Source organism: Chrysemys picta, chromosome 9 (assembly GCF_011386835.1).
Source record: "Chrysemys picta bellii isolate R12L10 chromosome 9, ASM1138683v2, whole genome shotgun sequence".
NCBI lineage: Eukaryota > Metazoa > Chordata > Testudines > Emydidae > Chrysemys > Chrysemys picta.
In genome coordinates this window covers 1,265,362-1,288,108 of record NC_088799.1, presented here as the reverse complement: position 1 = coordinate 1,288,108, position 22,747 = coordinate 1,265,362, and the positions used below count along the sequence as shown (strand labels likewise).

Below are 22,747 nucleotides of genomic sequence, written 5' to 3'. Positions count from 1 at the left end.
CCAGGGCCCAGCAATGCCAGGCTCCCATTGTTCCATGCGGCAGAGCGGCTGGGGAGGGAGGGGAAAGGTGTCCTCTGAGGCCTAGAGAACGCCAGATCCATCACGCACACAATCACTGGAGGCCAGCAGGGCACATTAGGGTGACCAGACAGCAAGTGTGAAAAATCAGGACAGGGGGTGGGGGGCGATAGGCACCTATATAAGAAAAAGCCCCAAATCTCAGGACTGTCCCTATAAAATCAGGACATCTGGTCACCCTAGGGCACATGAACACACTTCACTGTCACCGCGTCTGCCCCCAGGGCACAGCACTGCTAGGCCAGGGAAGGGATCCCCAGGAGGCCAGCAGGATTACTCGTGGGAGCAGGATTTGCCCCACAGGGCGTCGTGACCCACTTGCTGTTGTCAAACATCCATTCACTATCTCCCCTTCCCTGTCCCCATCGTGTATGAGCTGTTGGCCGCATGGTAACAGGATACGTGTCTGCAACACGGGATCTGGGCTCTGCCAGACTGGCTGCCTGAGTCTTCCAAGCCACCTCTCTTTGCCCATCTCCCCCTGGGCCAAAGACCTGCCCACATCCCACATCCTCGCAGTGTTCTGCAGCACAAGCAGTTCACGGGTGCCTGGGCTTTGAGATTCTCAGTGAGAAGACACCAGGGACGTGTAAAGTATCATGAATATGACTGCTCACTACATACCCCCCTGAAGGCAGCAGAGCCCATCTGCCCCCTTGCACAACATGTGAGAGCACTTGCTCTAGGGTTTCTCCTGGCATATCTGCAAGTGGTACTGCTTTGGACACGACTGAGGCAGCCCTCCCCAGGCGCTGACTTGCACGCTCATATTTTATTGTGCATTATCTGAATAGGAAAAGGCAATACAGCAGAAGAATTTCCTTTCCCCTGGCTTTCCAGTCTTTGCATTGTCTGCATTTCTGAGCTTTACTACCAGGCAATTAATCTCCAGCCGTTAGAAATATTAATGTGGAGGTTTCTTATCAGCGCCGGCTCGGGAATGTTTTGCTGTTCTGGGCCAAGGGAGCGTCTGACCCAGCGCAGGTCACAGTTGCTCGCTCCCTGAACAATCGCTGTACGTTCGCTGCCCTAGGCAGCTGCCAGATGGGTCATCTACCTGGAGGGGGCAGCGCCAGGCAGGCTGGGGGCTGCGAGATCAGATTGGGAGCGACAAAATGCCAGACGCTCTCGTCAGATGTCGTCTTCTCGCCTGTGCTGCGTTCCCAGAAGCCAGGGGTGAGGCGAGTGGAGCCCGAGAGGGAGGGCAGCTCAGTGTCCTAGGAATGCACCGCAAGGCCGCCCTCCCGTTTGCTGTAGCTCATCGGGCCGAGTGCTCAGCAAGCCTCAAGCCTGGCTCTGGGCACGGCTGGCTGCGGGTGGCGGCGCAGAGCGGAGGGGTTCCAGCTTTGCCAGGGGAACGGAGCGGAGCTGCGAGGGACTCTGGGGAGCAGAAGGGGTAGAACAGCCAGGGCACACGGTCAGGGGATTGCAATCTCCCACCGCAATGTGACAAAGGGAGCCTGTGACCCCTCCCCCGGAACAATCTATAGGAGATCAATCTATAGGGGGCTATAGGTGCTGCTCTAAGACCCAATAGCATAACAGAAAAGGAAAGCCTTTCCCACCCACACCTGCCTGGGCCTGCTCCCTCCAGCCAAAGCGAGCCCGGCATTACCCCTCTGCCCCAGCGCCCCTTCCCGCAGGCAGAGCCGGCTCCACGTTCACGCAGGGCGGGACGCACCATCCTGCTGTTTGCTGCAGTGCGGGACCTGACATCTCCCAGCTGCACCCCCGCCTCGCCGCACGCAGCCCACACAGCCGCTGCTGCCAGCTTTTCACACCATCCTCTCGGGTCACAACAGCGCCCCCCCCCCCCAACGTTCAGCCCTCGCAGCTCTCCCTGGGGCGCATCCCGGCGGCCCGCTGCGTCTCACTCCCAGCAGCGTCTCTGTGCTAGAAGGACCAGCTCGAAAAGGTGCAGACGAAGGGGGGCTTGCGGCTCGACCGAGCAGATTCAGACACCAGTGATCTGCGTATGGGGGCACTGTGATACCAGTGCCCAGAGCACGCGGGGGGGCCCCGAGGTGACAGAGCACTTGGACTGGCCAAGGAAACGGGGATTCCAAACCTGCTTCGCCCTGCAGCTCTTTCCAAGGGCCCTGCCCAGGCCGAAGGCCAGCACAGCTGTGGTAGTGGGAGTGTGACCCCACCCTTGCCCCCCACAGCTGGGGCAGCAACCGCCCTCATGCAGGTAACTCAGGAACAGCAGAGCTTCCCCATGCCAGGAGCTGGTGCGAGCCAGCCTCGCTCTGCCTGGCCAGCAAACCCTGTTGTGTGTCGGCAAGGTATGGTCAGAATCCGGCCAGTTACAAGCAGATAACGGGAGGCATGGGGGCCACCTACACTGTTAGCGGAAGTGATGCAGAGCCAGCGGCCTGTGCTTCCCCTGCTCACGCCGGCCAGGACGCTGGCTGCTGAGTCCGAAGCAGCTGTTTGAGGAGCCCCACACAGACGCCCAGCACAGGCCGTAGGACTCCCCACTGTCAGTTCACATCGTGGGGCTGAACCAGAGCAGATCTGCCAGAAACCTGCTCTGGAAGTAATGGAGAAGCTCTGTGACGCTGCTCAGTTCCCTCGCGGTCAAACAGCAGCGCCTTATTTCTCCTCTGAATCTGTCCTGGGACTGGCAGCTCTGAAGTCCCAACTCCGGCCAGGGAGATGGACGTGCTCCTGTCACTGCCCTGTCAGGGCTCATCCCCCTCCGGCACCTGGCTCAGAGGAAGCGCACAGCCACAGCGGGGGTGCTTGTGAGCCCCTCCCTGCAGCTCGGGGAGCAGGGCTGGAAACCCTGATCGATGGGCTACGGCCAACCCAACAGTGCCCGGGCGGGGAAACTGCCCCCACGCCCTCCGCTCCCCCAGAGGTCAGTTATTCTCACTGGGCAATGGGCGCGGTTCAGCCCTGATTAGTGCAGACACTGCAGCATCCCTGGTGAGGTGCAGTCACTGTAAGCCCCCCCATGTGAACAGGGCCTGGGGTGGGCTGCCCCAGCGTCACGGTAAGTCTCGGGCAAAGGAACGCTGACCATGGGGCTCTTCTGCCATTCCCCACCGCCCCTGCGAGTGCCGCAGGGAACAGGCGTGTGGCCAGAGACACGCCAGGCCATGCTGAGCCCCAGCTGTGTTTTCAGCTCCTTGGGGCTGTTTGCAGACAGGGTTTGTTTGCGTGGCCTTCAGGTTGCTCCAGCCCAGTGCAGAAGAAGCCGCCCTGCCCAAAGCTGCAGCAGGATCAGGGAAGTACACCGGTGAGATTTGCGCTACATTTGCATCTACTCCCTGCTCTATGCAAACCAGCCGCATCCCCGGATCTGGCCCACAGTACTGCTGTAACCTGGACCTGCCAGGAATCTTCCACAGAGGATCTTTCTTCTGCTGGTTTTTTGAGTTACCTGCTATGATTTCTCTGCCCCGGGGGCGTCATTATCACACAGTCTCAGCGCAGCTGCGGCTTGTTTGAGGGCGTTCACGTCAAACCCGAAGCCGGCAGCGAGCTGCCGCCGGGCTGGATGTCTGGCGCCTCGGTACCATTTCTGTTCCACTGCAGATTCATGCCTTCGAAGTCCCACTGCGAAGAGAAAGGGTTTCGGGTTACAGGGACAAGGCAGGTCTGTAGCACCAGAGCTCCTACAGAAGTGGGGTCTGCTCTCCACTGGATGCAGACTGGCCACACAGGAGCTGCTCAGGCCGGTTTTACAGGGGGAAAAACCACCTGAATTCAAACTTTATCTGAAAATAGAAATTGTCACAAAATTCTCATTTTTAAAAAATTTTCAACACAACTCCACATGGAAACCTTTTTGGGGTAGGTTTTTCATTCCCTCCTTTTCTCCTTCCCCCTCCCACTGGAAGCGGGAAAATGGAAAAAAACGGAGGGAAAGGGGGGAAGCAAACAGAGAAAAACATTTTTGAAATCAAATAAAATTTTTCATGAAGAAATGCGGAATGAAAGGAAAAGCCGCCTGTCGGATCCCAGCAGGGTGAAAACTCTCCAGAAACTCTGGGTGGTTTTCTAACCAGCTCTGGCCGTTACTGCTCAGTTAATAACCAGAGACGGATCTCCACCAAGGGGACTATCGAGGGCTGCTAACCCGAGAAGCCTCAGCCAACTTCCACTTCCAGGGATGGATGTTGCTGTTGAGAAGAGGTCACTGCACTGTCTGCGGGTCATTGCCAGAAATACTCGGCCGGCCGGCGCTCTCTCCCGAGCAGCACTCAGCCCCTGAGGAGTAACAGTTTGTCACTTTGAACCCAACCTACTGTCAAGAGATAACGAGAGCGAGCGGTCCAGAACAGCTGTTCCCCACCTGGGAGGTAATCAGGGGACACTCGTGCCACGCAGGCCACCTGACTGGTAAACACAGCTCCAGCTCTGTACCATGGACCTCGGAAATATCTGCAGACATCAGCAGAAGGGCTTTCAGCCATTCTGGAGTCAGGAACGTTTTCTGTACCCACAGCCGTGCAGAACGAGGCCCATTGGATTCCAGGCAGTATTTACCTCTTTAGCCCCCCATAGAACTAGCCAGTGGATCTACAGAATCACACAGCTGATGGATTGAAGTCCATTGCTTCAGAAAGGGCTTGAGGCAATGCTGTGTGACGGCACAAGATGCCAATTCATGCCCGCCCTGACTTGCAGCCCCCCGAACGGGGCTCGCGGAACAACGGCCCAGGTGTACCGAGCCCTCCTGGTGCTTTAGTGACACATACAAACTCCTCCAGCACTCAGGCAGAGCAACTTGATTCGCCTCCCTTGTCACACAGGGCGGGTCTGCACCCGGGTGAGACGCGGGGTAGCTGTGATAAAGCGCACTAACAACCCACACACCCAGGTCAGTCACCGCACTGCGGACCCACATGACTTCCCACAATGCAGCAGGGATCACCCTCAGAGGGCAGAGCACGGAGAAAAGTGGTGATATTCAGTCCCCAAGCTCCACCCACAACTCCTATGGCTCATTGTGGCACATACGGTACCTGGGATCCCACAGGCCAGTGTGAACTCCCTTTCTGCCTCTGTTCATTGTGAGGGGGCATCTGCCTGCCCACGCTGCATACCAGCAGGGGACAGAAGCTCATTCCACATTGCCTGCGCCCCCAGATCTGTCCTGGAGGGGCACCTCTCGGGGGGACGGACAGCGCGAGCCCTGCTTGACCTCTCCGCCAGCTGTGAGAGTGGATGGACGGGACTGAGACCCAGCGATTCACACAAGCCGATCCCAGCACTACAGAGCTGGACGTGCCTCTCCTCCCCAGCCCCTGAGCCATCTCCGTCCCAGGAACGGATCGGCAGAATTTCTTCCCTCTGCCCCACAGGAGACGCTATGAAACTGCGAAGCCACAAGACGAACCCAGCGCTGGCTGCGGCGCCACATGGCTGATGTGTGCCAGCCCAGGGGACACGGCTTTCTGGAGTCCAGGGCTGCGTGGAGTTTATCATCATTGTTACTTTATCTCCAGCCAGTGAAAGCCAGTTTGGAGGTGGGGTAACTTCCTTCAGGGGAGATTAGACGACTTCTCTCCTCTTTGACCTCAACTAGTTCTGTGACCTAAAAACGACCCTGGGCTGGAGATCATGGGGGAGACTCTACTCCTGTGCCCCAGTGTAATCCGGAGTAGCTCTGCTAAGGGTCAGGGGAGTCCCACCAGCGGGCCTGGGAGCAGAGCCTCTCCCCGGGACTGCACGAAGGACGAAGCAAGCACGTTATGTTTCTTCAATTCATGAGTGATTGTTTCCTGCCCTGCAATCTGGCCTCTTTCTGGGGCTTGTGATGTCTCATGCATCTAACCCAAGACAGACTTCAGTTGTAATGCTTCACGGATTTAAAGTGAAAGACGCTTGGCAGACATGGGTGTCCCTGGAATGCTGGTCGCGGGCCCAGCGCAAAGCAAAGTGACAGTTCTCCAGACCTGTTCTGAGTTTAAGGCCTCCCAGTACTTTTGCTGCAGAAGAAAAACAAAGATCAAGAAAAGAGTTGGTCTAGAGCAGCCATCACCGAGCAGCCCAGCCCAGCCCCCTTCTCTTGACGCCTCGCTCTGGTACCTAGCCAAGGTGGAGACGGCCACGTGGGAGCATTCACAAGCAGCTTTCGAGAGCAGGACAGCTGTAGTGAGCAGAGAAATACGGGGAGTTCTTATTTTCAAAACAGCCGAAGAGAGCGGGCGAGCGAGTGTGCAAAGTGAGCCGGGGGGGGGAAGAACGACTGCAAGGAAAACATGATTTCACAAGGTGTGTGAGACACTGTCACAGAAACACAATCCAGTCTGTCCAAACAAACACAGGAGCCATTGGCGTGGGATCTGCAAGGGCCCAGAACGCCAGCGAAGGCTGCCTGGGTCTGCCAACTAGCCACATGCGCCAGTTGGGGCTGCTCCGGGCTGTACTTGGAAATACTGCCCCCTACCCGCCAAGAGTATTTCAGCTGCTTTGAGCTCAATCATCTTGTTATTTTCAAACTCGGAGTGACTGTCAAACCGCGTTCAGCCTATGGAAATGGAGTGCAAACCAGCCACCTCGCCCTAATCATCCAAAGAGATTCTTTCTAGTGTGCAGTGCACTCCTACTGGAACCAGTTATCAGGTGCAGGTGTTTAAAAAAAAAAAAACAGAAACGAAACAAAACAAACTTTATAGAATCAAAATGTGTTTTTGTTCGTCCCCCTCCATATGGTAACTGTGCAAGGCAAGTGCTAGCTCAGGCAGAAGGGGATTTGACCTGCTGTAATCTCCTGCGATAAACCCCTTTGTTCCCCCAGAGACGCCTGCTGAAACGCCAGGGACATGGTAAGAAACGCCAGCCTCAGACAGGAATCTCTGAGCCCCAGGCCGGGGAACCCGGGGGGGGTAGTGTTGGCAGAGGTTTTCTGCACTCTCCGTTCTGTCAGGCTGAGGGGCAGTAAGCCATGCATCGGCCCGTCTCTCAAGGAGCATACACTGCCCCGTTTCCACAGGAGGGGAGAGGCCCAGAGCCCAGGGTGCTGGCGGGTTGTAACAATGGCACAGGAACGCTGAGCATTCCCATTTATGTTCTGGAACGGAATGGTCCCATTTTTAGAACTACATAAAATAGTCCACTATTTGCTCCCCGCCCTCCCTCGTGCACATGGGTTGTCCAGCTCTTGGGATCACACCACTGTGGGCTGAATTCTACCTTCGGAGGGACGGCACTGCTCCAGGGCGAGCTGCATGCACGTCGCTCAGGACAGGAATCGCCCCAACAACCGTGACAGGCTTTGCAGAGTTTCTATGACACGTCGCGCAGTGTGACAGCAGCAGCAATGAGCCGATGCAGAAATCTCCTCCTGGGGAGGAGCAAAGCAGGCCTGGGAGGCGCTGGCATTGCCCCAGAACTGCGCGTCAGTTAGAACTTTTGAAAGAAAAGTCGGCCGAGTTTTTAACCTGGCCCAAACAACATATTTCCCAGCCTCGTTCTTGGAACCAGCCGAACCATCTTGGGTGAAATCTTCAAAATACAATTCAGCCTGAGGCAGCCCCCAGCCTGGGACTTTCAGCTCAGACAGTGACAGTTTGGCAAAGGTTGAGGCAACTGAAACCAGGGAGATGAGGTCGAGTTTAATACGGGGCGACGCACCCAGCCCTGCCTACGACGCAGTACGCAGGGGCTACGTGCTGAGCTCCGTTTCAGTCTTCAGTCTACAATCAGCCCCGCTAGCTTCTGCTAATGGCAAGTGGCGCTTTGCCTGAGTGGGAACTGCCCTGGCCCTCCGGCCCGCCCCACGGCAGTCAGTGAGGCAGAGATGGAGACGGGCCCTCCCGCAGCCCTGGAGGGGGCATCTGTGTGTGTGTGTGTGTGTGGGGTGGGGGGATATCTGGTTATCTGGGGAGCTGGCTTCTTGTGACTGGACCTATCCCGTGGCAATTAGCCCGGCTCTGGGGACCCGGCCTGCACTGGGAGCGCTCTCACTGCCACACACACACCTGGGTGGGACGGTCCCTGGCCTGGGGCCAGCGGCTCTGTGCACCGCACACCAGTGAAGGCAGCGCGGGCCGAGTTCAAGGCAAGAGGCTGGGGTTAGCACAGGATCCAGTGCAAACGACCGGTGGTAGCCACCTACCTCGAGCTCGGAGCTGATGGAGGAGACGTACGAGGAGCTGGAGGGGGAGAGCTTGGCGTGGGTGACCTGGACTGGAGGGTAGGCAGGGGGCTCCGGCAGGGCAGGGTCGGCAGCACTCGTCTGTCCATCTCCTGGCAGCCTCACTGCACCGCGGCCAGCCTGGACGTAGCAGGGAGCAGGATTTACCAGCGTAGAATCAAGGGGCACAGTAGGAGGATCAGAAAGCCCCGGAGAGGCCTGTGTGGGGAGATGGTTGGGTAGCAGACCCCACTGCTTACGGGGGCAGGGCTCCCAAAAGCTGCAGACCAATGAGCTCCCGGTCACCCCAGAACGGGCGTGTGCACCCACAGAGCCTGGCTCAGCCCGGCTCGGCGTCTCTCGCTGGCTGGTCGCCCCCCGCAGCCCGTTGCAATCCCGGCCAGCCTCTCACTTCCACCCGCAGCTCAGCTCCGTGCTGCGGTCAGCCCGCCCAGCGCCCCAGCGGTTCTCCTGCCTCACCTGCTGTACCTGCTCGATGGTGAGATCCAGGCAGCGGCCGACGGCTGCCCCCTCGTGGAGCGACTTGGGGGCCGGGAACATGCTCAGCGGCAGCCAGTTGGGGGCCTTGGAGAGAGGGGGGGCAGTGAGCGAGCAAATCCCAACATGCACTGGGAACGGCAGGGCTGAGCTCTTCAATGGAGGCCGGAGCAACGACCCGTCCCTCCCTCCCTCCCACTGTGGCTCTGTATAACTAGCAGAGCGTCACGGCCGGCTCCACGAAGTACCAGAGCAGCTGGGCCGCAGGGCAGAGGGAGAGGAAGGGGGTGGGGAGCAGGCGCAGGGGATACCCCAAGGGGCTGTCAGCGTGGGCTGTGCAGCCCCCCAAAGGGGGTGGGAGGAAGGAGCCGGGAGCCAGCTGGGCACACAGAGGAGAGCGGGGCCCCGGATCAGGCTGCGTCCCGTGCAGCGACGTAGCAGGATGCTGGGGTAAAACGGCCAATGTCAAACCCAAGAGGCACAAAATCCTCGGCAGGCTCCCAACCGCCTGCGGGCAGCACAGGAGCGAGCTCTGCAGCGGGCACAGCCATCCCTGCAAGGGCCTCACGCCCATCCTAATACCTCGGCAAGGCACCCCGGGGTGGGCCCCCGGCCCCTGGCCGTCTCCCCTTGCAGGGCAAGTGGCAGCACACGGTGCAGGGCAGGGGAGAACCCAGAGACAGGAGGAGAAACCTTTTCCTCTTCGGTTCCCTTCGGCTCTTCCTCCTCCTCCTCCACCTGCGCCAGCAGCGCCCACGTGGCCGGGGTCTCTGTTGCCTCAGCCACAAGGCCCAGCCGCTGGCCCATCTGGCTTTTCATCAAGCAGGACAGACAGGCGATCTGAGCTCCCAGGGTTAAGGAAGTGACGGCGTCTCAGGGGAACACCGGCTCCACCTCAGCCCCACAACAGGGCTGCCTGGAAGGGAGCTACACAGCACTGACTCAGGGACAATGCCCAGCCCACACCACCAAGCTGGCCAGAGTGGCGTAAGGTTTGGGCAGGATCCGCAGCCCTCAGGGCCCATCAGACCCAGGGGCCTAACCTCTGCAGCCTGCGTCGTGCCCCGGAGACGAGGGGTGCTCAGGCCCTCGGCCTCTGTTCCAACCCCCCCCGTGCCAGTCCGTGGAGCCGGCGGGGAAAGGATACAGCCACGTCGAGCGCAGCAGAGCCCAGGGCGAGCAGGAGCCAGGGCATGGCTCTCACGAAGTACGCGGGCCGCTGGTCGTGAGTCACAATGGCCGCTGCATACAGGACGCTGGCCAGGGCCGAGGAGACGCTGGCCCAGAGCTGGGTCACTGGAGACAGCCTCCCTCTGCACTGCAGAAGGCAGGTGAAGGTCAGACTGGCTCCCTGAATCCGCGCGAGCCAATCCCCCCACAAGGCAGCAGGGCCAGTCCCTGCTTCGCCAGGCAACACCCTGCAGCAGATACAGCGCAGTGCACTCAGCAGTGGAAGCACAGCGACTGCGCACAGCTGTCTGCAGGCTGGGAGCTGCCATCTCGCCCGGCCTTCCCTGCAGCCCGGTCCGTGTCCCGAGCCACGTTTATTTGCCTCTGCAGCGAGACGGGAACAGCCAAATACCGTTCTCTGTGCAAACACACAGACACGGGGGTCAGGGGCACTGCCTCCTTCTAGGCCACCACCCTGCAAGGGCAACGTGAATGCTGCCATGCTCTGCCCCCCAGGGGCCTTACCGACCTGGGGTCTGAGCCCAAGGCAAGGGGCACAGGTAAACCCCTCGGTCTGGGTCCCCAAGGGAGCTGCCCGGTCGATCCCGGATCGCGCTGCTATTGCAGCAGGGGCAGAACAAACCCTGGTTAGGGCGAGCGAGGCCTGCCAGGCAGCAGCAGGGACCGCGGCCCAGCCCTGAGCCAGCAAACACTCACACCCGAGCAGGCCCATGGACACAACAGGTTTGCTGCCACGGGCGGGCTCAGGCCCTCGGGTCCGTCAGGGACAGACTGTGCTGTAAGGTTATGCATCTGAAGAAGTGAGGTTTTTACCCACGAAAGCTTATGCCCAAATAAATCTGTTAGTCTTTAAGGTGCCACCGGACTCCTTGTTGTTTTTGTGCTGTAAGTGTGGCGCAGGCCACAGAGGAGTCTTGCTGCAGGGCAGCGCGGTCGGAGCAGACAGACAGACAGACAGACTGGGGGAGCAGGGGGGACAGGGTGTGGGATAAGAGTCCCTGGGCCTCGCGGAGCGTCGGGGCGACAGCCCCAGGGCAGGAGTGAGCGCTGCGGAGAGACGGTGGCAGGCTGGGAAGGGAGGCCCAGGCCGGGGGAAGACAGTGGGTGGGACTCCCCCTGGCACATGGGCACGCGGGGAGAGGCTGTCCAGGAGACACTGCCACGCCCCAGTGTGCTGGGAGGGGCCACAAGACCCACATCTACACTGGCCCAGGGCCCTGTTGCACCAGGGCAAGAGGCCCCGCGGGGCTGTGGCTGCAGCCCTGCGCCATGGCCGGGGCGACACACCCCAGTTTGGAGCTAGCTCGCAGGCTGTGCCCCTCCTGCTGTGCACCCCCGCTGTCCCCAGGCCATGGAGCCACATGCACTGCACGGCCACCAGGGCCCCCGCCCTGTGCTGGGCTCCGCGTTACCTAGCTCCGGCCAGCCCACTTACCGCTCCAGACAGCGCGGGGATCCTGGCCGTGAAGGCGACGAGCGCAGCGAGCATCCCCAGCGCAAAGCCCAGCACTTCCGTGTTCTCCTGCGGAACGGGAGGGTAAGAAATCCTGAGCCACTGGGAGCCCCCAGGACACTCCCCGCTGCGCAGCAGAGGGGCCTGCCAGGCACCGCGTGTCACCCCCATCTGCTAATCCGCCCGGACAAGCAGTCAGCTCCCGCACAGCACCTGCCTTCCCGCGACTGCTGGACCCACCACGGCTCCCGCTCTCTAGGGCCACCAGGGCAGCCTGGAAACGCCAGGCCTAGCGTCTGCTGTGCACAACGGGACAAACCTTCCCCTGCGTCTCTAGGGCTCTCTGGAGCCCCCCAGCTTCGCCCTTCGGTAGCTCATTAGAACAGCGTCGCTTCCCAGAATGACGGGAGCTAGAGACAGAATCTGATGGGCCCGTCCGGCCCCCAGCCAGCCGACACACACGGCTGCGTGCTGCCTCACCCCGTTCCTTCTAGCGCAGACAAGCCCCTGCGCCCCCGGGCCTGGCAGCACCCCCTTTCCCAACTCTGATGTCTGTGAGCCTAATCGCCTCTAACTTCAGCGGGCGAAACCACACCCCAGTGCCGGCAGCCTGACGCAGCTCCTGGCCGGGGCTCCCTCAGGCAGGCTCCCCCCAGCCCCAGCAGGCTCTGCGAGGGGTTGCACCGAAGGAGCTGCCGCTGGGAGCTTTGCCCTGGCTGGATCCCTGCCAGCCCAGAGGGACACAGGCAGCGGGAGCTGCGTTACCTGCAGTGCCGTCCCGAGCAGTCTCCTCTGTGCGCCGTGGAACTCCTTGGGGGAGGATGAGGTGGCCATCGCCAGGACATACCAGCCGGGGCCCGTGCACAGGGGCAGAGCGAGGGCAAGGAGGCTGCTCCTCACCTGTCTTCTCCTCCTCTTCCTCCTGCCGGGCGGAGCTGCGCAGGACAAAGTCTCAGCCAGGAGACACAACGAAAGCCTGTCGGGGAACTGGCCCCGCACTGCAAGCACCAGCCGAGAGCTCAGCATAGGGACCGGGTCCTCGGCAGCACCGGCCTCTGCTGCTGGAGAACATCTCCCCAAAGCGGGATCCTCGTCCCCCAAGAGCTCGCCTGCCCCCGGTCACTGGCTGTGCTGGGAGTGGGGGCGTCGTCCTCACCCCCTCCCATCCTGCCCGTCTCCCAGCCCTCTATTACCCCTGCCAACCCCCCCTCCTAGGTAGCACCCAGCCCTCTCCCTCCACCCCCCAGCAACCAGCCCACCCCCTCCACGCCCAGTCCACCCCCCCAGCACCCAGACTTCCCCCCCAGACAGCACTCAGCCCTCTCTCTCCACTGCCCAGCACCCAGCCTCCCTGAGCCCAGCCTCCACCCCCCATCGCCCAGCCCCCCTCCGAGCCCCCACCCCCTCAGCATCCAGCCTTCCAAGCCAGGCTTCTCCCCAAATCCCCGTCCCAGCCGCATGCTTCTCACCACTCATCTCCCCAGCCCTCGGTGTGGCCTGGAACGTATTCATCCCCTGTAGCATGCTGGGCCCCCCAGCACTCCTGTATGCATCTAGTCTGGGGAGGGGCCAGGTTATCGCCTGGGGTTCCGCCCCGCCCCGCCCCCGCCATTCAGGACAGGGTGACCCGCCGGGCACATACCTGGTGTGGGTCTGGGGTCAGACGCACAGACAGGAAAGAGAGTCAGCAGGAAGTGAATGATGTCAACAGCAGCCATGTACGCCCCTATGAAGACCTGCGGAGAGACCAATCGGATCAGAGCCACGATCCCAGGATGGGGAAACGCTTTATGGACAGTGAGGACCAGTCTCTCAACAGCCTTGAGAGGAGGATATCAGCCTCCTTCTGCGCATGGCCCTGGCACGGAGAGGTGAACAGCTTGGCCAAGGTCACATAGCCAGCAGGTGTCAGAGCTGGGACAGAGCAGATGGGTCCCGACTTCCGGTCCCCAGCTCTCAGCACAGATCTCTGTGGCAGCCTTCGGGTGACCCCAGCGCTCCTTGGGCCTCCCCCAGACCAACAGCGTCATGGGCCATGGCAGAGACAGGGCCTGCTGCAGAGAGCCTAGACCAGAGCAATGGGGCAGACAGCTCCCACAGCAGGCTCTGGACTGAACTAAACTCTGCCCATCTAGCCGACACCCGGCGTCCCTGGGAGAGCCAGCACCTGACTGTTAGGGGCAGACGAAGGCCTGGCATGGTGACCGGCTCACGGCTGGGGTGGCTCTCCTGAGCTATAGTGCTTGGAGTTCTGTCACTCCCAGCCTGGCCGACATCCCATGGTGCCGAACGTCACCCCAGTGGGCTCCGAAGCTCCCAGGCCAGGCAGGGGCAGACCCTGGAGTATGACACAGAGTTCAGATTTTACTCCAGATAAGCCAGTGAAGTGCACAGTATCCGTCTTCTCAGCCCCCGCTGCAGACAGCCTCTTGGCCACAGCACACAGAGTCTGGTCCAACGCCCCCAAGAGTGCCCTGCACCCCCCCAAGAACTCCCAGTGAGAGGAACTTCTGCAGCGAGGTCAGACAGGGTCAGGGACTCATCCCGGCCCCAGGAACCTGCCTGGAGAATTTAAGCACAAAAGGAATTTTTTCAAACAGCTTCCAAACCCTCTGCCACAGTGGCTGGTGGCAGTGCTGCGCCAACCGTCCCTGTGCTAAGGCGCACACAGCGCCGGGGGCACAACACAGAGCCCGCCTGCCCCAGCAAGCCCTGCCGTGAAAAACCTGCAGGGGCTGTTCCATTTTGAGCATCAGCCCAGGGGCTGGGAGTGGGGACAACTGCCCTGCAGGGCAGTGCCGTGAGGCTGTTCTCCCCCCCAGCAATGGGGCTGGCCTGCCGTGCTCGCCTGTTTGCGCTCAGCTCAGGAAGCACGTGGCGTACAGCCCCCTTTCCGAGCAGGTAAAGGCACAGCCGCTCCAGCTCTGACGTGCCTCCTTCCCCTGCAGCCGTGGGGGGTTCGTGTGTCCACACACGCAGCCCGTCTGCACGCCCAGCTCTGGGGACGGTGCGCACAAGTCAGGGCCTGCAGCGCCCCCATGTGGGAGAAGAGAACATCGCGCACGTTTTCACTAGCTGGGCTTAAGAATCCCACCACCGGTTAAACTAGGGTGACCAGATAGCAAGTGTGAAAAAAAGGGGCGGGGGTAATAGGAGCCTATATAAGAAAAAGACAAAAATCAGGACTGGCCCTATAAAATCGGGACATCTGGTCACCCTAGGTTAAACCAGAGCAAAGTCCCACGCAGCCCGGCCGAACTACAGGCAGCAGCACTCCTGGGTCCCCTCCATCCCGCCTGCCCCATCCACTCGGGGAAGGGACTGCTGGCTGAGCCAGAGGGGCAGAACTTAGCATGCTCACAGAACGAACGCATCTTCCCCAGGCCAGATACACTGGGATGGATGGTCTGTCTGGGAGGGACAAGGACTGGGTGTCTCCTTGTGTCTCTTTCTAATGCAGCTATCGCGGCCTCTGAGGGTATGTCTCCACAGCAATTACACACCCACGGCCAGCAGACTCGGGCTAAGGGGCTGTTTAATTGCAGGGTAGATGTTTGGTCTCCAGCCCAAGCCCTCAGACCCCGCAGGGGGGACGGTCCCAGAGCCCGAACATGGACCCCGCAATTCTACAGCCCCTTAGCCAGAGGCGTCTGCCTGCAGTGCGGACATACCCCGAGCGCCAGCCGTGAATGCTGGGAGTGACCAATCGCCCTGCGCTGAGGAGACACCGGCAGTGAGCGAGGCTGGGCCCAGGGCCCCCCCAGACCGGCTCTGGCTGTTCATGACTTCACCTCAGGGAAGCAGCTGTTCCTCTGTCAGCCCTGAGGAACAAGACAAACAGGGTGGGGAGTGTGAGCCTCACCCAACCCCTGCCTCCGGGCTCCAGTGACTCAGACAGGGAGACGCCCGCCCCGGAACCACTGCTCCGGGTCAAGGGGAAGAAGGTGCAGCAAAGAGTGGCACCGAGGCTTAAAGAGCCATATCATCAGTGGGGGGCTGAGGCCCCCCTTCTGCATGGGGCAGGGACCCTTGCCCATGTACCGCCCCACTCCCTGCCACCGTCCCCTCCAGAGGTGTCTCTGTGGGGCCAGGCCTGGCTGGGCAGGGCAGGGCAAGGCAACGAACACGGCCCCCAGCACAGTATACAAGGGAAAGGTAGCTGGGCCGAGCCTGCGTTATCCTCACCCCAGAGTCCCCTCCTCAGCAGGGGGCCTGAGGCAGCCATGGCTGGGCTGAGGGGGTGTGGGGGCTTGTGTCAGAGTTGGCTGCCCGCATGGCGGGGGGCTGCCAGGGATCAGAGCTCTCATTTGGATCTTTGCTGGCCTCCTGGGATTGCGGTTACCTCAGGGGAGTTGGGACGGGGTCTCGTGGTGGGGGGACCGTGGCATCTGGTGGAACAAAGGGACAGAACTCAGCCAGGGAACCTGCCCCCTCCAGCCCCCAGGCAAGGCGCCCAGGGACAGCTGTGCCTGGCCAGGGCTGAGGGGTTTGGGGCAGTACTCTGTGCTCTGTTGGGCCCAGGGGCGCACAGGGAGCGCCACCACCATGGCCAAAGCCTAGGGTGACCAGATGTCCCGATTTTATAGGGTCAGTCCCGATTTTGGGGGCTTTTTCTTATATAGGCTCCTATTACCCCCCCCACACACACCCCGTGTCCCGATTTTTCACACTTGCCCTCTGGTCACCCTACCAAAGCCCTAGCCAACATCCTGCACTGGCCGTAGGGGCTGGGCTGGGGGCTGTCCCATGCCCGACCTCCAGGATCTGCAGGCCTCTGCAGGGGCAGGCCGGACGTCTCCTGCGTACCTGGATGGCGAGCTGCTTGGCGAGGAGCGCCCCAATCGTGTTGCACATGCTGCCCACAAAGCTGTAAATAATGCAGAGCACCGACACCTCCTGCCAGCCCTTCCTCCGGCAGCGGGCACGGACCAGCCTGGGAGGGACACAGAGGGAGAGGGATCAGAGCAGGGGGAGCGCTGCCCTTTCACCCAGGGGCTGGGGTTCTCAGCCCAGCTTTATCGGCTAGGATGAGGCACAGGCCAGGCCCCACGACTCGGGGTGCTCTCTGGCTTGCCCCAGGGCTGTTCCGGGAACCGCACAGCCGGTGGCCCTAGCACTAGGTCTGTGCCGGGGTGGCCAGGGCAGCTCACTTCCCCTCCCTGGGCTGCAGCCCCCCACGTGGGGCCAAGACTCCGCGGTGATGAGCCGCTGCAGGGCAAACACCCCTCGGAGGAGGGGTGAATTCCAAAGGGTGCTGAGCACCCACCTCTGGGAATCGGGCCCCTTCAAAGCACCCCAGAGGGGTCCCCCAGATCACTCGTCCCTGCTGGAGACCTCGCCCCAGCGACACTGACCCCCGGTAGTGGAAAGCACTCGGTCCCCCGGCTCCCGACGACCCCACACCAAACACCGGGCTCAGGCCGTCCTGCGCATCCTCTTCCCGGCCAACACACACAGGGGGACAAGGCCCAGCACCGGAGGCAGCCTCAGGGAACTCCCTGCACCCAGGCAGTGGATCAGTCAGTGCCATCTCTGCGCCAGCCTCGCCCCGCAGGAAGGGCAGGGAGCGGCTCTGGAGCAGACGGCACCGCTGCTTTGTTTAGCTGCTCGGTCGCCACCTCCCCAGTTGTAACCATCCCCATCGGTCACCAGGCCCAGGAAGGAGACCAGTGGGTGCAGGCTGGGTGCTGACACTCTGGGGAATGGGCTTGGGGGCACCTGGGAGCTCCAATTACATCCCCAAAATGCACCACTCAGTAAGAGCTCTGTGTGGCTCGAAAGCTCCTCGCTTTCAAAAAGCTTCTCTCACCCACCTTGTCCCACTCATTCTAGCCATTTCACAAATGTACCCAACAAATTAGGAGCTGTTCTACCGGAACCGAACAAATGGATGTTCTCTTTGCATTACGATTGCTTGTGGAAAAAATACAGAGAAAAGTAGAAACCCTGCGGACAATACTCTGCCATGTTGGGCAGGCTTATGACCACGTGCCAAGAGAAGTCATTTGGTGGTGTATGAGAACGAAACCGATGCCTGAAGACTACATCAGACATGTCTGGGACACGCCCCGTCGGTACGTGCGGTTACCACGGTCAGGAGGCCACGTGGAGAAACCGAACAGTTTTTAGTAAGAGTCAGAGCACATCAAGAATCCACAGTAGCCCCTTTTGGTTCCCGTTGGCGCTCGATGCACTTACACAAAACATGCGGCGTGCACCGTGGTGCGTGGTTTTTGCAGATGATATAGCACTCACAGGGGAGAGCAAAGAGCAAGTGGAGGAAGATTTAGCAAGACAGAGGTGCCTGCTTGAAAGAAATGGCATGAAAATCAGCAGGAATAAAACAGAGTACGAGGCCTGTAGATTCGATGATACCTTGCAGGAAGACAACAAGACTAAGTCAACCAGGCCAGCCATGACCATAGGTAGAGAAGTTCACTTTCATATATGATGTCAAGTATCAGGGGGGTAGCCGTGTTAGTCTGAATCTGTAAAAAGCAACAGAGGGTCCTGTGGCACCTTTGAGACTAACAGAAGTATTGGGAGCATAAGCTTTCGTGGGTAAGAACCTCACTTCTTCAGATGCAAGTAATGGAAATCTCCAGAGGCAGGTATAAATCAGTATGGAGATAACGAGGTTTATACTGATTTATACCTGCCTCTGGAGATTTCCATTACTTGCATCTGAAGAAGTGAGGTTCTTACCCACGAAAGCTTATGACCCAATACTTCTGTTAGTCTCAAAGGTGCCACAGGACCCTCTGTTGCTTTTCATATATGAGTTCCTCCAGAACGCTTGGGTGATACCATCTGGTCCTGGGGACTTGTTACTGTTTAGTTTATCAATTTGTTCCAAAACCTCCTCTAATGACACCTCAATCTGGGACAGTTCCTCAGATTTGTCACCTAAAAAGAATGGCTCAGGTTTGGGAATCTCCCTCACATCCTCAGCCGTCAAGACCAATGCAAAGAATTCATTTAGTTTCTCCGCAATGGCCTTATCGTCCTTTAGCATCTCGATCGTCCAGTGGCCCCACTGGTTGTTTAGCAGGATTCCTGCTTCTGATGTAGTTGATAAGATTTTGCTATTACTTTTGAATCTTTGGCTAGCTGTTCCTCAAATTCTTTTTTGGCCTTCCGAATGACATTTTTACACTAGACAGCCCCTCCCCCAAAGAGTTTGCAGGTCAAGTCAATCCCTGGTTATTTATGAACTTCTTTCCTAGGGCTCTGCTCCTTCCTCGCAGGCTCCTCAGGCCCCCATCCACACACACAGGTTGCTTTTTCTGTATTTCAATGCCCAGCCCAAGAAGGTGGCTGTCATGTGGCCTGAGTGCTTTGGAGCGGTGGCGCTCTCAGGTCACCAGGGCCCGAACCCTCAGCAGACTCAGGCATTGCAATGCAGATGGTCGCAGCTCCTAACTTGTAGGTTCTAGAAAGTGACAGGAAAATCCTTGAGCCACAAAGCCTGAGTCAGGCACCTTGGCTCCCTGCAGTGCCCAGGGAGAGCCGGGAGTCTAAGAATGGGAAGATCCACAAAGGCAGGGGCCAGGCGGGGAGATGCCAAGGGGCGCGTGTGCTGTGTCCTGCTCCTCTCTCAGAGTTTGGGGTCTGAGCTCGGGCTGCAGGAAGCGCCTGTCTCCTTGTGAGTCACCGACGGTGGGGGGAGGGGCAGGTGTTTGTTTGGTCACCTAACCACCCCCAGGGCCCCCCCCATGCCACCCAGAACAGCCAGGGCCGGAGGAGAAGTCGTTCTTCCCGAATTTGTAGCCCAGTGTTGGGGCCCCAGGGGGATAACGGGGTGTCTGCTGGCAGCCGGGGCAAACCCAGGCATGGAGCAGGATCTGGCCCAGCCAGGTTTCCACGCCCCATCTGCATCGCCCCCTTCTCCGGTCCCAGGGACCCGGCTTTCGCTCCTCGGCAGAGGGGTGCGGGGCAGGCCCGAGGCCAGGTGGAGGGGCGCGGGGCAGGCCCGAGGCCGGGGAGAGGGGCACAGGAGGCGGTGCAGGGGGCGCAGATGGAGGACAGAGGGGCGCGGGGCAGGAGGCCCGAGGCGAGGCAGAGGGGCGCGGGGGCAGGAGGCCCGAGGCCGGGCCGAGGGACAGAGGGAGCGGGGCAGGCCCGAGGCCGGGCCGAGGGGCGTGGGGCCGGGCGGACTCACAGTGCGTGGGCGGCGGGGGACAGAGGGAGCGGGGCAGGCCCGAGGCCAGGTGGAGGGGCGCGGGGCAGGAGGCCCGAGGCCGGGCCGAGGGGCGCGGGGCCGGGCGGACTCACAGCGCGTGGGCGGCGGGGGACAGAGGGAGCGGGGCAGGAGGCCCGAGAGAGGGGCGCAGGAGGCGGTGCAGGGGGCGCAGATGGAGGACAGAGGGGCGCGGGGTTAGGCGCGGGGCAGGAGGCCGGAGGCCACGTGGAGGGGCGCAGGGCCGAGGGGCGCGGGGCAGGAGGCCCGAGGCGAGGCCGAGGGCCGCGGGGCAGGCCTGAGGCCGGGGAGAGGGGCGCAGGAGGCGGTGCAGGGGGCGCAGATGGAGGACAGAGGGGCGCGGGGCAGGCCCGAGGCCACGTGGAGGGGCGCGGGGCAGGAGGCCCGAGGCCGGGGAGAGGGGCGCAGGAGGCGGTGCAGGGGGCGCAGATGGAGGACAGAGGGGCGCGGGGCAGGAGGCCCGAGGTCGGGCCGAGGGGCGCGGGGCAGGAGGCCCGAGGCTACGTGGAGGGGCGCAGATGGAGGACAGAGGGCGCGGGGCAGGCCCGAGGCCAGGTGGAGGGGCGCGGGGCCAGGCGCGGAGCAGGAGGCCCGAGGCCAGGTGGAGGGGCGCGGGGCAGGCCCGAGGCCGGGCCGAGGGGTGGGGGGCCGGGCGGACTCACAGCACGTGGGCAGCGGGAGACAGAGGGAGCGGGGCAGGAGGCCCGAGGCCCGGGAGAGGGGCGCAGGAGGCGGTGCAGGGGGCGCAGATGGAGAACAGAGGGGCACGGGGCCAGGTGGAGGGGCGCGGGGCAGGAGGCACGGGGCCGGGCCGAGGGGCGCGGGGCCGGGCGGACTCACAGCGCGTGGGCGGCGGGGGACACAGGGAGCGGGGCAGGCCCGAGGCCGGGGAGAGGGGCGCAGGAGGCGGTGCAGGGGGCGCAGATGGAGGACAGAGGGGCGCCGGGCAGGAGGCCCGAGACGAGGCAGAGGGCGCGGGGGCAGGCGCGGGGCAGGAGGCCCGAGGCCAGGTGGAGGGGCGCGGGGCAGAGGGAGCGGGTCAGGCCCGAGGGGCGCAGGAGGAGGTGCGGAGGGCGCAGATGCAGGACAGAGGGAGCGGGGCAGGCCCGAGGCCGGGCCGAGGGGCGCAGGAGGCGGTGCAGGGGGCGCAGATGGAGGACAGAGGGAGCGGGGCAGGCCCGAGGCCGGGGAGAGGGGCGCAGGAGGCGGTGCAGGGGGCGCAGATGCAGGACAGAGGGGCGCGGGGCAGGAGGCCCGAGACGAGGCAGAGGGCGCGGGGGCAGGCGCGGGGCAGGAGGCCCGAGGCCAGGTGGAGGGGCGCGGGGCAGAGGGAGCGGGTCAGGCCCGAGGGGCGCAGGAGGAGGTGCGGAGGGCGCAGATGCAGGACAGAGGGGCGCGGGGCAGGAGGCCCGAGACGAGGCAGAGGGCGCGGGGGCAGGCGCGGGGCAGGAGGCCCGAGGCCAGGTGGAGGGGCGCGGGGCAGAGGGAGCGGGTCAGGCCCGAGGCCGGGCCGAGGGGCGCAGGAGGAGGTGCGGAGGGCGCAGATGCAGGACAGAGGGGCGCGGGGCAGGAGGCCCGAGGCCGGGCCGAGGGGCGCAGGAGGCGGTGCAGGGGGCGCAGATGGAGGACAGAGGGAGCGGGGCAGGCCCGAGGCCGGGCCGAGGGGCGCAGGAGGCGGTGCAGGGGGCGCAGATGCAGGACAGAGGGGCGCGGGGCAGGAGGCCCGAGGCCGGGCCGAGGGGCGCAGGAGGCGGTGCAGGGGGCGCAGATGGAGGACAGAGGGAGCGGGGCAGGCCCGAGGCCGGGGAGAGGGGCGCAGGAGGCGGTGCAGGGGGCGCAGATGCAGGACAGAGGGGCGCGGGGCAGGAGGCCCGAGGCCGGGCCGAGGGGCGCGGGGCCGGGCGGACTCACAGCGCGTGGGCGGACACCCAGAGCAGCGCGGCCAGGCTGCCCAGCGCGGCGGAGACGCAGGCTCTGTCCCGGGCCAGGCAGGCGGCGAGGTGCCCCCAGCTCCCGGCGGCGGCTCCCATCGCAGCCCCGTCGCTGGCCGGAGCCCGCCGAGCAGCCGCCCGGGGCGTGGCCGGGGCACGGGGGCCGGTCCCGGGCGGGCAGGGCGCAGCCGGCTCCGCTCCGCTCCGCTCCCGGCCGGGCCACACGCCCCTAGCGGGGAAGCCGCGAGCGGCGCCGCGTCCCTGGCAGCCCGGTCCGGCCCGGGACAGACGCGCCCCCAGGGGCCAGGCCGTGCCAGGGCCCCTGTCCCCCCCCGCGTCTCCCGTCCGGTGCTCGGCTTGTGGGCTCTGGGGGCCGGGCCTGTCTGTACAGCGCCGAGCACCAGCGACCTGCTCCAGCTGGGGCTCTTGGCTGCTACCTGCATGGCCACAGGCCAGCGCCGTGAGCTCATCCCAGACCCCCGGGGCCCCCCAGCCTCCCTTCGGGGAACGCACTCCCGGCCCACAGGGTGTGCAGCGCCCGGGGCACATCCTCCTCTCACCGCCCCGAACAGCCAGGGCCCAGACCCGCCGCGGCTCTGGGCAGCAGAGGGGCCAGCAGCACTTCACCCTGCTGCGGGCACGTTCAGGAGCTGACACTATGGCATTAGCTGGAGCAGCAAGAGGATTTCAACATCTGGGAGCCAGGAACAGGGCCAGTCACTCCACAGCTGACAGGGCCCAGCGGTCCCCTGCTCCACTGGCAATGGCTCCTTTGAAGTAGGGTGACCAGACAGCAAATGTGAAAAATCGGGATGGGGGTGGGGGGTGGGGGTAATAGGAGCCTATATAAGAAAAAGACCCAAAAATCGGGACTGTCCCTATAAAATCGGGACATCTGGTCACCCTACTTTGAAGTGTGGCTGCTCCTTCAGCGCAGCCTTGTGTAGGAGCCATCCGGCTTCTACACGCTGGAGAAACCTTCCTGCTCTTGGGGAAACATCTGAGAGGAAGCTCCGGCACCTATTGCCCCACTTGATGGGAGAAATATTTATTAGTTTATGATACTTAAAAGCACATCAAGTGCTTCAATAGGAGAGACCATCCGGCCCCCCAAGGGCTTACACGCCAGCCATCCCCCCGCAGCAGACAGGAACTGCCCCCAGCTCACTGCTGGAACATGGAAGGCAGTGGCAGCAAGGAAGGTTTTTGTCAGTGCGGTCAAGGGATTCGATCAGGGACAGAATCCAGGAGTTTCTAGCTCCTAGCCCTTTGCTCTGCCACGATTCACTGTGTGACCTTCAGCA

At 62.2% G+C, this 22,747-nt stretch overlaps 1 protein-coding gene across 8 annotated transcripts; it reads right to left on the bottom strand.

The window, feature by feature from the left end:
- Positions 1 to 831: 831 nt before the first annotated feature.
- On the bottom strand, positions 832 to 21,696 carry TMEM44 (transmembrane protein 44). 8 transcript variants are annotated; one of them, XM_065557473.1, is made up of 10 exons: positions 21,424 to 21,693; positions 16,119 to 16,245; positions 12,955 to 13,048; positions 12,078 to 12,310; positions 11,295 to 11,381; positions 9,816 to 9,986; positions 9,251 to 9,508; positions 8,651 to 8,755; positions 8,153 to 8,389; positions 832 to 3,642 (listed from the first exon to the last, which is right to left on the bottom strand). In XM_065557473.1, exons 1-10 carry the CDS (start codon positions 21,540 to 21,542, stop codon positions 3,541 to 3,543), a joined length of 1,533 nt encoding a protein of 510 aa, XP_065413545.1. In that variant the 5' UTR covers positions 21,543 to 21,693; the 3' UTR covers positions 832 to 3,540. The 8 variants fall into 8 exon arrangements, with proteins under 8 accessions (XP_065413545.1, XP_065413547.1, XP_065413550.1 ...); XM_065557475.1 differs by having other exon boundaries at positions 8,153 to 8,311; XM_065557478.1 differs by having other exon boundaries at positions 9,362 to 9,508; positions 12,078 to 12,247; positions 21,424 to 21,687.
- Between the last annotated feature and the right edge of the window lie 1,051 nt (positions 21,697 to 22,747).